This window comes from Nyctereutes procyonoides, unplaced genomic scaffold, assembly GCF_905146905.1.
Source record: "Nyctereutes procyonoides isolate TBG_1078 unplaced genomic scaffold, NYPRO_anot_genome, whole genome shotgun sequence".
Lineage (NCBI taxonomy): Eukaryota > Metazoa > Chordata > Mammalia > Carnivora > Canidae > Nyctereutes > Nyctereutes procyonoides.
In genome coordinates, this window is record NW_026575125.1 from 44,971,603 (window position 1) to 44,984,949 (window position 13,347).

The 13,347-nt window shown below is 38.7% G+C and overlaps 1 protein-coding gene across 8 annotated transcripts in view; it reads right to left on the reverse strand.

Annotated features, from left to right (window-relative positions):
- HUWE1 (HECT, UBA and WWE domain containing E3 ubiquitin protein ligase 1) overlaps window positions 1-13,347 on the reverse strand; it is a 171,059-nt gene that overhangs the window by 28,263 nt on the left and 129,449 nt on the right. For all 8 annotated transcript variants that reach the window (XM_055337490.1, XM_055337489.1, XM_055337497.1 and 5 more), the window contains 7 exons: window positions 12,182-12,377; window positions 10,540-10,707; window positions 9,317-9,462; window positions 8,842-8,908; window positions 7,688-7,902; window positions 2,539-2,750; window positions 1,930-2,112 (listed from right to left, as the gene is read on the reverse strand). In XM_055337490.1, the coding sequence (XP_055193465.1) occupies window positions 1,930-2,112; window positions 2,539-2,750; window positions 7,688-7,902; window positions 8,842-8,908; window positions 9,317-9,462; window positions 10,540-10,707; window positions 12,182-12,377 (1,187 nt within the window). The remainder of the gene's footprint in view (window positions 1-1,929; window positions 2,113-2,538; window positions 2,751-7,687; window positions 7,903-8,841; window positions 8,909-9,316; window positions 9,463-10,539; window positions 10,708-12,181; window positions 12,378-13,347) is intronic.

The window sequence follows — 13,347 nt, forward strand, 5'->3', positions numbered from 1 at the left end:
GAAGGGCAAACATCACCTATGTAGTATTAATGCCAAAAAGTTTAACCTGAATCATAAGGAAGCAATTAGACAAGTCCAGATTATGGAATATTCTATAAGACATTTGGCCCTCTAGATTCTTCAGAAACAGTCTTATGTCATAAAAAAATAAGAGACATGTGACAATCAAGTGCAATTAGTGATGCTCATTAGATCCTGGATCAAAACATTCTCCCTCAAGGTATAATACTTGGAATAATTGGGGATATTTGAGTATGAAATACATAGAGTAATGTTACAACAGGAAAATTTCTTAGGCATGATGATATTCTAGTCACTGTAAAGGAATGTTTATTTTTAGGAGGCACATGTTAAAGTATTCAGAGGTTAAGCATCATGTTGTTTGTAAGGAACTTCAAATGATTCAGCTCCTAAAAGGAAGGGAGAAGTAAAGCAAATAGAACAGGAATGATAACCACTGGTTAATCTAGATGAGACATACAGTGCTCATTACACTCCTGAGTTAGACATTTTTAAACTTTAAAAAAATTTGATGAGCTTCTATCAAAAGGACGAAGAAGTTAACTTGAAGAGGCCCCATGGGCCAAAGGTGTAATGAAAAAGAATGACTGCAGTGATCCAAATAATTTAATCACTGATTAAAATAGAAAATGCCAGATAAAAGTTGCATTTGAGGTGGTAATTAACTATTTACCCTAAAAATTGGTGACTTAAGAAAAAAAACCCAAAGTTTTCATCCTGCCTTTTCAGGGTAACCAGACTCTCCCCTCTTGAACTGGGGTTTTGTCACACAAAAACGCCAGCTAATAATATGTAGAAGGAATGACAGAAATTAGAAATTGTCATTGATAATCTCCAAAGAAATTAGCACAGGAAAGGGTTATCAGCTAGTATTAAGATCATTAATTAGGTATATGGCTGATAGGAAACCAAACATTTATACAGTACCAAAACATCTATTTTCTAGTAAGAAGGGGGAAAATGTAACAGTACAATGATGATTATCACTCTAGTAGCCAATTTTATCATGAATTTTGACAGTTCAAAGAGATGTGTCTCCCCATGATAGAATATGATATAAATCACTTATGATATATCCTAACCAATAATTTTAAATTGCTCCATTAAGCCTTTAGCTTTAATTAGAATAGAAAACGGAGTAAAGGAACAAGTTAAACAACACTGCAATGGACCAAATCTAGAAGGCAAAACATTTTGTAGGAACAGCAGGCCTGATCACCTCAATAAGTGTCACTAAAAGAAATAAAGATTAAAAAATTAATTAAGCTTCTGAGTTAGAATAAGAGATTCAGAGGACATAACCAGATGTAATAATACAAGGTCTATAATTTGATTCTGGTTTAGACAAAAATTTTTGAGTATGGATTTAGGTATCATACAGGATGAAAATTTACTTACACAGGGAGATAAGGACTAGTAACTGAAAAAAAGAAAAAACCCTAACCCAACCCAGGTTATACAACAGCATATTTTAGTAAAAAATATATTTTATATGTGTGTGAAGAAAACCATTGAGAGATACGGTGGTAACAGTGATATCTGGTGGCAGAAATATTGTCTCTACTAGATTTTTATTCATCTGTATTTCTCATGATATACATCTTATAATAATAGGAGCTCATTTTTTAATTAAGGTGGGGGAAGCTTGGGGTAAAAATTACTCATACAGTCCAACTCTTCAGTTTGCAGCAAATGAGAAAACTATGAGCTAAAGAAACGCAAGTGCCTTGCTTAAAAACCACAATACTAAGGACTCAGGTTCCCATCTATATCCAAACTTTTCCTATCACATCAGGGCTCACTCCTCATCTGGCGAGGATACATAAAATACAAGCAAACGAAGAAATAAAAGCAGCATGACTAAAGAGAGGCCAAAGGCCTACAGCTGGAAATCAGGAATAATTTTACCTGGACAGGTCCAGGCTGTGAGGCACTCTTGCCAGATCATTAACCAGTCCCTTCTTTAGAAAGAGTCGAATGATGTTGTTCATGCCATTGTGCTGGGTCTTGGCTGTAGCACTGCTGTAGAAGCTGGAGGTGGAGGGGCAGGACTCCATGATAGTACTGATGATACACATCACTGCCTGAAGCCTGGGAGAGAAGTTTGACACCTCTATCATATGAATAATGCCTATTCTTTGGCATCTTCACTAACTTGTCTCAGATAACCCTACTGTGCCCTCAGTGTATCCTTTTGGAAATAATATCTAATCAGATGAGAGCTCACTCCCTGAGTAGTAGCATTCTTAAGTTTCTTTACATGTAATATAAAAAATAAGATTGAATAGCCTGCTCAACTTCAAGACCTCAGAAATATAATGAAAATATCCCTTTGTTTTCTCTAAGCTGTACACTCCTCCAAATGTACTCTAGGTATTTTGAAGCACTAGAGTGATTTGAGAGGACACAGTGCCAGTCGAACCAGAAATCTTGTTCAAATGCAAGGAATCCCATGGGCAAGGAATAGAGTAAGGGAATGCTACTTGTTATTAGCACTAGGTCAGGCATGGATTTTACCTGGCATGTTTCTCTGTACTCTCAGCCATAGCCAGTGCCCGTCCCAGGGCTGCTTTTACTTCATTCACAAGGGCCACTTGGGCATCTGTGCCACTCCCTGCAGCAGCCAGGCTTGCGAGGAATAGGCGGGCCAGGGCAGGTGTGTCCTTGTCTTCTGCATTCTGGGTATGTGGGAGGAGGTGGTCCAGAACAAAAGCTAGCACACTGCAGTCCTGAAAAGTCATTAAGCAAGGCATAATTATGCCATATTGTTTGCACATCAACAAGGTACGTATACATAAAGTTGATCATTGAAGTCATCCAGTCAGTGATTATCAGGTCCACTTCATAGATGAGAAGACTAAGGGTTAAAGGTACAAGCTAAGCTGAGTAACAAATCTAGATTTTATGCTTTTAAATCCCATTCATTTCTCACTACACAGTTTTGCATCTTCATTTACACGTCACTTGGCATTTCTTAAAACATTTTTAAGTGTGCTATTTGATAGAACTGTTCACAGAAAACCTATAGAACAGTTAAAACAAGTTCAAGACTTTCACCATCCAAAAAAATGGGTAATCTGAGGCTCAAAGAAACATGGCCTGCACGAAAAACTTAGCCATTGGCAAGGATTCAAATCTTGATTCATAATTGAGTGCTATAATTCCTTCAGTATCCAATTAAATTGTTTTTTAAAAGATTTTATTTATTCATGAGAGACACAGAGAGAGAGAGAGGCAGAGACGTAGGCAGAGGGAGAAGCAGGATCCATGTAGGAAGCCTGATGTGGGACTCGATTCCGGGACTCAGGGATCACGTCCCACATCAGGATCCCTGCGAGGAGCCTGCTTCTCCTTTTGCCTGCCTGTGTCTCTAATAAGTAAATAAATAAATCTTTAAAAAAATTGTAACATTTACTAATACCTACGATATGCAAAGGACCCTAGATAAAAATTGGCAGGAGTTGAAAAAGAACCAACATAGTCACAGATATGAATATGCAAAAATATTTAATGTAGAGTTACATAAAATAGCAAAAAAGGCCCAACAGGGGAAGGAAATTAAGTGAGACTTGTTCCTTCTAACAATGATTTCTGCCCTGGTAATTCCTTATATTAGAAACGAACTTAGTTCAGGTGTCATTCAAGCAGATTTTGTATCAAAACACATCAACGATTTTGGAATTAACTATAAAGAGATGATGGTTGGACAACACTGAATGTACCAAATGCCACTCAACTATATACTTTAAAAAGCTTAATTTTATGGAAATTTTGTCTCAATAATAATAATAAAAAGCACCGAAGAATTCTAGAGTCTGGAAAATTAGGTAAGGTGGGCTGGTTAAGATGTAACTATTAGAAATAAAAATTCCCCAGTACTGAACAAAATATAAAATTGTATAAATATGTTATATGAAATTATTAGGAAAAACCTGGAAAAAAAGCCTTGCAATTTGGGAAAGCAGTGTGATTCAGTAAAAAGACTTACATTTGTAATCAGAGATCTGGGTTCCAATTCTAATCCTACTACTCTGTAGCTGATCTTGAGCAAGCTACTAACCTTTCTGAGCCTTTCTACTTCTTTCTTAAGGGGAGCAATACCAACAACCTTCCAGTGCTGAGGTAAAGATCATCAATAGCATTTGTAAAGCACCTAGGAGTACCCAGTACCGCAAGGTCATGGAATTAATAAGTTTGGAATTGAATGTCTTATTCCACAAGTAACTACAATTGGCATAATGATTAAAAGCTTTGAAATAAATGCCTAATGTATATTTAATATATGTAACTCCACAAAAGAGTTATATCCAGAATATGTGAAGAATTCAACAGAAAACAAAAATACAAAACTTGGGACAAATTTCACAGAATATCCAATCATGAAATGGGCAAAAGACATGAACAGAAATCTCAGAGAGGAAGACATAGACATGGCCAACAAGCACATGAGAAAATGCTCCGCATCACTTGCCATCAGGGAAATACAAATCAAAACCACAATGAGATACCACCTCACACCAGTGAGAATGGGGAAAATTAACAAGGCAGGAAACAACAAATGTTGGAGAGGATGTGGAGAAAGGGGAACCCTCTTGCACTGTTGGTGGGAATGGGAACTGGTGCAGCCACTCTGGACAAGTGTGTGGAGGTTCCTCAAAGAGTTAAAAATAGATCTGCCCTACGACCCAGCAATTGCACTGCTGGGGATTTAGCCCAAACATACAGAGGCAGTGAAACGCCGGGACACCTGCACTCCGATGTTTATAGCAGCAATGTCCACAACAGCCAAACTGTGGAAGGAGCCTCAGTGTGCACTGAAAGATGAATGTATAAAGAAGATGTGGTCTATGTATATGATGGAATATTACTCAGCCATTAGAAATGACAAATACCCACCATTTGCTTCGACGTGGATGGACCTGGAGGGTATTATGCTGAGTGAAATAAGTCAATCGGAGAAGGACAAACATTATATGGTCTCATTCATTTGGGGAATATAAAAAATAGTGAAAGGGAATAAAGGGGAAAGGAGAAAAAATAAGTGGGAAATATCAGAAAGGGAGACAGAACATGAGAGACTCCTAACTCTGGGAAACGAACAAAGGTGGTGGAAAGGGAGGTGGGCGGGGGGTGGGGGTGACTGGGTGAAGGACACTGAGGGGGGCACTTGATAGGATTAGCGCTGGGTGTTACTCTATATGTTGGCAAATTGAAGTCCAAAAAAAAAAAAAAAGTGGGGCGGGGCAGCCCCCGTGGCTCAGCGGTTTAGCACCACCTTCAGCCCAGGGCGTGATCCTGGAGACCCAGGATTGAGTCCCACGTCAGGCTCCCTGCATGGAGCCTGCTTCTCCCTCTGCCTCTGCCTCTCTCTGTGTGTCTCTCATGAATAAATAAAATCTTTAAAAAAATAAAAGAGCATCCAAATGGCCAATAAGGATACAATGCAATACCACTACAAATCTACTAGATTAGCTAAAATGAAAAATGAGAAAAATACCAAGTGTTGGCAAGAAGGTGAAACAATCTGAACTCCCATATTCAGTGCTTGGTGATAATATAAATCGACACAAACACTCTGGAAAACTTTTGGTGCCATTTGCTAAAGCTGAAGAGACTAACAATTCTACTCCTAGGCACATACCAGCTAACAGAAATACTTATATAGTTGATCTATCAACAACCCAGGTTTGAACTGTGTGGGTCTATTTTCCTTATGATTTTTAAAATAACATTTTGTTTTCTTGGGATGTCTGAGGGGCTCAGTGGTTGAGCATCTGCCTTTGGCACAGGGCGTGATCCTGGAGTCCCAGGATCAAGTCCCACATCGGGATCCCTGCATGGAGCTTGCTTCTCTCTCTGTGTCTCTCATGAATAAATAAAATCTTAATTTTTTTTTCTTTTCTCTAATACATATAACCACACAAAATGCGTTAACTGCCTAAGGCTTCTGGTCCACAGTAGGCTCTAGCAAAGCTTTTGGGGGGGTCAAAAGTTATATGCAGATTTTTCAATTGCATACATGGGGGGAAGGGGGTGTCGGCACCCAACACCCCCATATTGTTCAAGGGTCAACTGTGTATATTCACTAAGACATGTATAAGAATGGACTGTATGTAGCAACACTACTTTTAATGCCCATAAATGGGAAACTACCCTACTGTCTATCAGTACTAGAATGGATAAGACTGTGTTACATTCATACAATGAAACTCCATACGACAAATAAAATTACAACCACACACAAAAATGAATCTTGCAAACATCTTAAACAGAAGAATTCAGACACAAAAGAGTACATACTATAAGATTCCATTTATATGATGTGCAAAACCAATCTATGGCAATAGAACTCAAGATAATGGTGACTTTATGGAAGCTTAAAGGGGAGGGGGAGATGTACAAAGGAATGAAGGGGTAAGCTTTTATGGAATTTGTAATGTTTTAATTTGGGTAATGGTCACCCAAGAAAACTGATGAATCATTCAGGAATTGTGTATTTTTGTATGTATTTTAAAAACTCAGATTAAAGTCAAAATAGCTTTAAAAATGGCAGCTGCTTTAATTTTCTTTGCCTGCAACATTATTGCCTCCATTCCACTCTCAAACCCTTTACTGCTTACTAACCATAAAATTACAATGTGACACCCCCCCAAAACAAGGTCACTTTATGAAAAAAACCTCCCTGGGCACCCCTTTGACGTATATGGGAACATGATCTAGTCTCTTAAACACGAGAATTCCATATCTATATCAGGACATATAAAATATGACTTCATTCTTTCTCATAGCTCTGATAGACATTTAGGGTTTCCTTATATCTTATATCACCAATCTGATACCACATCAGATGTCTCTGCACAGGTGTGAATACATCTGGAAGATAAATACCCATATTCTTGTGTATTTGTCTTATTCTACTGTCCCCTAGATACCCTTATGTAAATGAACCACAGATACCTTTCAAATTCTACCTTTTTCTCTTCAAACCATTTCTTCTTCTAACATAAAAGGAATATAAAAACATAAAACAGGGGATCCTTGGGTGGCTCGGAGGTTTGGCACCTGCCTTTGGCCCAGGGCGTGATCCTGGAGTCCCGGGATCGAGTCCCAAGTCGGGCTCCTGGCATGGAGCCTGCTTCTCCCTCTGCCTGTGTCTCTGCCCCCCGCCCCCACGCGCTCTCTCTCTCTCTGTCATGAATAAATAAATCTTAAAAAAAAAGAAAAACGTAAAAAAAACATCTCCGAGTCCCTGATTTTGTCTTCATCTTCCAAATCAAATTCTTGTCCATTTCTACCTTTAAAACATCTCTTCAACTCACCCATTTTTTTCCCTGCAACTTCACCAAGATCCTGTATACCCCTAGATTGCTATCTATATCAGATTCCTAATTGGTCTGACCCCTAATCTTGCCTTCTGCAGTTATCTGCCACACTGCCAACCAAGTGATTTTCTATAAAACAAATGAACAAATGGCACCAACACACTCCTTGTAATGAGCCTGACAGCACCACATCAAGGGAAAAAGCCTAGGTTCTTCAATCTATATCTTAAGAGGCCTCTGCCTGGCAACACTGGGCTAGTAAGCACAGGTTCCTAGCAAAGTGTCTGACACATTTGTATCCAAATGTCAACAGTACAAAATCTTATGCAGATAGGAAATATTACCTCTTTAATCAGCTCAGACTGGCCCACAGTGTAGCTGTAGTTGGCAATCAGGGTAGCAATACCAACATAGGACCTCACCAACTCTGCCAGAAGACGAAGAATAGTGGAAGTGGGCATTAAAGGTTTGCTGCCCTTGCCTTTCTGTTTGCCTTCCTCGGAGGCCCGGTCCCCTTCTTTATCTTTCTTCCCATCCCGAGACTCCTCTGGAGTTGATGCTGTTGAGAAAGAGCCAAACTCCGGTTCAATTTCACTGAAATATTGGCACACATCAAGCCTTATGTGCAAAGAGAATACTACTTCTGCTCCACTTTAGGACACTGGTAAACTGAATGTCCTCCTCTTCATAATGCAGTGGACGGACAGATAGTTAGAACGACAGATCTCAAACATAATATGTGGATACAGTACAGCAGGGAGACTATGTTTACATATCTTCTGTCATTCCCTTCCTTTTACACATACTTTTATGCTCCAGAAATACTGTACTAATAGTTCTCCAAAGATCTCAGATGTACTCTTTTACCTCCTCCTTCCCATGTCTCCTTGGCACACATTTACTTATCTAGCTTAGCTCAAAAGCTTATCTCCTCTATAAATGCTTTCCTGTTTCATCCAGGAATACTGAGATGCTATTATATCATATGCCCACTATACCTTATCCCAGCATGCCTCCATTCCAGCAGTTATATTAAGTACAATGTCTGCTTGCTTAGATCTCAAATATCTTCCCTATCCAAGAAGCAGTAGCTCTTGGAAGGTAACCTTAGAATTGCTTCCACGTGACATTTCTCTAATTGTTGGCTAGGCAGCCAATGGACTCTGGGGACACTGCTAGAAGGCAAGAATCCACCACACAAATCTTATAGCTAGAATTGTGTCACTGGCACCAAAGTCCTATAAGCCATCATGAAAGCTAACAAAAGAAATATATAGGGTGGTTTAAAGAGTAGATCTAAAGGGTCTTACCATAGCAACCATTACTTGGTTGGTTAAGTCACAGTTCTATTAATTTTAGCATATAGAAACCCTTTACTTACAGAACACTGAGCTCACCCTTGAGAAAAGTTCACTCAGACAAGTAAATGCAACGACAATCATGCCTATATTCCCATAACCCCTGCCCAGGATAAAAGAGGGCGAAAGTAAACCATTACCTTCTCCTTGGGATGTCCCAGATGTGGAAGTCTCAGTGGAGGCACCATCTGCAGCAAAGACTTGACTCTATGGAAGAAGAGTACTCTAGAGCTATTACTAATTTCAAAGACAGTTATCCCTAAATGACAGAAACCCTTCCCAGCATATTCTGAATGCTACAGGTTCTCTTTTTGGCTGATCTTTTAACCACCTTTACCTGCTATGTACTATAATCTGTGGGAAGCCATTATAAACAGTGATTGGGATATTGGGGAACTGGGACAGGGGAAAATGAGAATGAAAAATGAATTTTAAGGAAACATTCCAATCCAAAGAGAGAAAGATCCCAAGGACACCCTAAATTTATCTTCATTCATAGGCAACAGATAATTTACAGGTACATCCAAGTTAATACTTTGATATTTCCCTGGCATAACCCTGAATATGGAGAACACATAGTTATCAAAAGGATGTAGGAGTTTGGAATTTACTTACATTAATGGAAAAACCTGACTGGGTATCAAAGTCACTGCTCTGGCGAGTAAGTGACCGATACTGTTGGTATACATCATCACCCATGTCTTGTAGGAGTTGGCCAACCTCTTGGGTCATACCTCCAGGTTTAGGGTCAGATTTCTCTGCTAGAAAAACAAAACTTGTTTGTAACTGTGCAATGTTAATCCCTATTTGGCAGCATGATCAACTTCACTCCAACTTACTATGACTAGTTATATAGTGATATTGCTAGGCTTTCACTTAAGAGGAGAAATGTAGTATAACCAAGAGAGCTTGGTTGAGAGGCTTATTCTTTCACTGCCTAGGTTTTGTGACTGCAGGCAATTTACTTGGTCACTTCAACTTTCCTAAGCTATCACTACTAAGCTTAAATGAACATACCCAGTATTATGCCTAATGCAACAGAGGTCAATAAATAGTTGCTCTAACTATACAGCTGAATTATTTTTTGGGGTGGGGGAGGATATATAAGGTGAAGTGAGGGTTATATGGTTATGGATCAGAGTGCCGAATGGATGAAAAGTACCAAAGACTCAGATTTTTTTGACTTATTAAAGACTATATTCATCAATTTTTGGTAATGTTATGGGACCTATCAAATAAATATGTCCTAAAAAAATCCAGAAGGATATGACTGGAATGAAATCTTAAGTTCCAAGTAATTCATTATTTTCCCAGTACTTACAAGCAACACTTAGTTAAGAATAAAGGTGGATTGGGATGGCGCTCTCAAAGGTCAGAAAGCCTAACCACTCCCTCTAATACTGATTCCATTTTTTTTTTTGAAATAAAGATGTTTTTGTTTCTGAGAATGAAAACAGAGACTCCTTGGTATTTATTTTTCTGGTCACAAGATGCCATTATGTCCTCTTTAATCATTGTTTATTCTTCCCTCTGTATGGGATGGTCTCTCATATGTCAGCATTCTCCTCATCTTTATCATTCAAGACTTATTTCAGAAATCACTTGTTCTAAGAAACTTTCCTACATGTCCTCACCTCCACCAGGTCAGGTACCTTGCTCTAGGGCTCACCACTACCTTTGCCATCTGTCAGAATGGATGACCATTATTTTTTTCAGAAAAGTGCATCATCATAGGTCTTATTCATCTTGATTCCCATCACATGGATACATGCTAAGACTTAAGTTGGTTGAAAGATCCAGGAAAGTGCCCAGCCTCCTGAGGTACAGTAGCTACATACCTTCCTCTGGAGCATGGTATGCAGCCAGGGCATTCAGCATATCATAGATCACTTCCTTGATAGTATCAGGAATGACAGGCAGAGGCGAGGGCTTCAAAGGGGTTGTCTTCACCAGCTGTACAGCATTAGGACCTTTAATTCTAAGATTCTCAAATTCATCATCTGAAGCTAAGCCAAAGTGAGACAGAGAAAAATCAGTCAATAGTGAACCAGTACCTACACTTGGTTATTGATAAAGACTCACTCAGAAGGAGGCTTGTGTAACACACAAGCTTAGGACAGAAAGCCATTTACAAACAATGCTCAAGTTGCCTACTAGAAAATCTAGCCTTTACTTTCCCTAAATCCAATAGGATTTATTATAGCAGTATCACATAGTATAAGAAGAGTACAGGCAAAAAAACCCCAAAACCCAAAAAACAAAAACAAAGAAGTACATGGGGCTCCTGGGTGGCTCAGTTGGTTAAGTATCTGATTCTTGATTTTAGCTCAGGTCATGATCTCAGGGTTGTGAGACTGAGCCCTGTATTGGGATCGAGGCTCAGTGGGGAATCTGCTTCTCTCCCTCTCTCCCCCATACACACTCTCTCAGATAAATAAATAAATCTTTAAAAAAAGAGTGCAAGCTTTGTAGTTGGGGAAATTTGGATTTGAACTCTAGTTCTCTTATAGGATCATGGCCAAATTACCTTAAAAAACTTTAATTTTCTCATTCCTAGAATTTCAGTCCTAAAATTTGAAAATTAAATGAGGTCATACATGAGAAATGCCCAGCACAGAGGGCCAGGCACATATCTGGGGCTCCCAAGAGAATGAGTCCCCCTTCTCAATCTACCTTTTATTTTAAAAAGAAAACCCACAACCCTACAGCAAAGTTTTAAGGTTAGTATAACAAACACCCATATACTTTTCATCTAGAATCATCATTTGTCTACCCATAAGTATGTTTATTTACCTGTACTTCTTAAGAATAAGGATTATTTTTCTACATAACCACAATACCATTGTAATACCCAAGATACTTAACACAGATATAATTATCTAATGTGTAGTTAGTATTCACATTTCTCCAAATGTCTTTATCTGGATCCAAAGTCCCATCAAGGTTGGTAGTTCTTTCTAGTTTCCTTTTATCACCTAAGAGAGCCTTGCATTTTTCCTCCTTTATGACATTAATATTTTTGAAGAGTCTAGGTCAACTGTCTTATAGAATGTCTCACAAACTTCGCATTTAATTGTTTCCTCATAATTAAATACAGGCTGGACATTTTGAGCAAGAACACACAGATGATACTGTGTACTGCTTACTGCATCATGTGAGTCACATGTCCACTTGTCCCTCATTACCACTCTATGTGTAAAACATTCATGTTGTATGTAAGCTCTGTTGTCACACCATGACAAATTCTTTGAAGGCAAGGACTAGACCGAATGAGGCCTTGGTATCTCTGGTAGGAATTACCACAGGGCAAGTAAGAAGCTACTGAAGTACCTCTGAATTGGCCCACGTAACCAATCCAGTCAATGTCAACACTTGCCTAAGGAGGCTTTCCAAGTTATAGATCTCTTCACAGAAAATCTCTGGGGTTATACTAGGCTATAAACTTCAATGTCTCAAAGGCCAGGAAAAGTGGAAACTCACCAGTTCCTGAGCCTCGAGGGGCTGGAAGGGCAATGCGGATACAGCAGTTGGCTACTTCTGTGAAAATGTCTGGATTGCGGCATGCAGCTGGCCCAAGGACACGAAGGATGTAGTTGATCTCCCGAGAACCAAGGCTGCCAGATACAACACCAGAGGTAGTGCTACCAGCTCCACTTGTAGCTGCTGAGCGAACCACCTAGTAAAGAGAGGAAGAAACTCTGCTGATTAAAGACCACTTTCTAAAAATACAATTGCTTTTAAGGAAGAGTTACCAAGGATCAAAATACTATCCCAACTGCCTCAAGACAGTGGATGACAGCTTTAGATTTTAGAGAAAAGATGTACTTGGTCTTTTAAGTCCCATTCCTTTCTGATTCAAAATGTGGCTTATAAAAAAGTTACAGCATTCAGCATATCCCCAAACTATCAATTATTATACCAGATGGCATGTGATCTTCATAGAAACTGAGAAGTGTATCTAGACCACTGATCATCCATCTAAAAATTATAGCTCTCACATATTAAGCGCAGCTCCTAGAGTTCCCAAATGCTGTTCCAATTTTAAACCAAAATGGTTCAAAATCTAAAAATATGCAATACTGATACCCACTTAGTGTTTAACAAAATTAAATGTTTTCTTTATGCCTCAAGTCTATCATCAGTCTCAGATAGACACATGAAATATTCAACTGTTTACAGATTGTTTGCTCTGACACTACAGGGCTTATACATCATTATGCTTTCAGTCTTCTTATAAAAGGACTCATCAGTCAATGGAAAATACAGGAAAGAACAAAAAAAAACCTCCACTGTATTTTCCATTGTTTATTCCTTTGTGAATTATGTTCACAAAGACGAACATCTTTTGGAATTTTAATGCTTTTCTTATCAAATCAGTCATGCTCTTTAAGTTTAGCATAGCCCCTTTATCTTGCCTGTAGGGCTACAATTATAAGCTCTCATTTTTCAAATACAGAGAAGTGTAATTTCACTATAAAGAATGTGCGATAACTTAATTATCTAGTCCTCTACTGGACATTAGATCTCATTCTTGTTATTACAACCAATTCTACAGTGAACATTCTTTTTCATGTACCTCGGCATACTTGACTTTAATTATCAAATAAATTCTTAGCCATAGAGTTTCTAGGTCAAAGGATATCTTA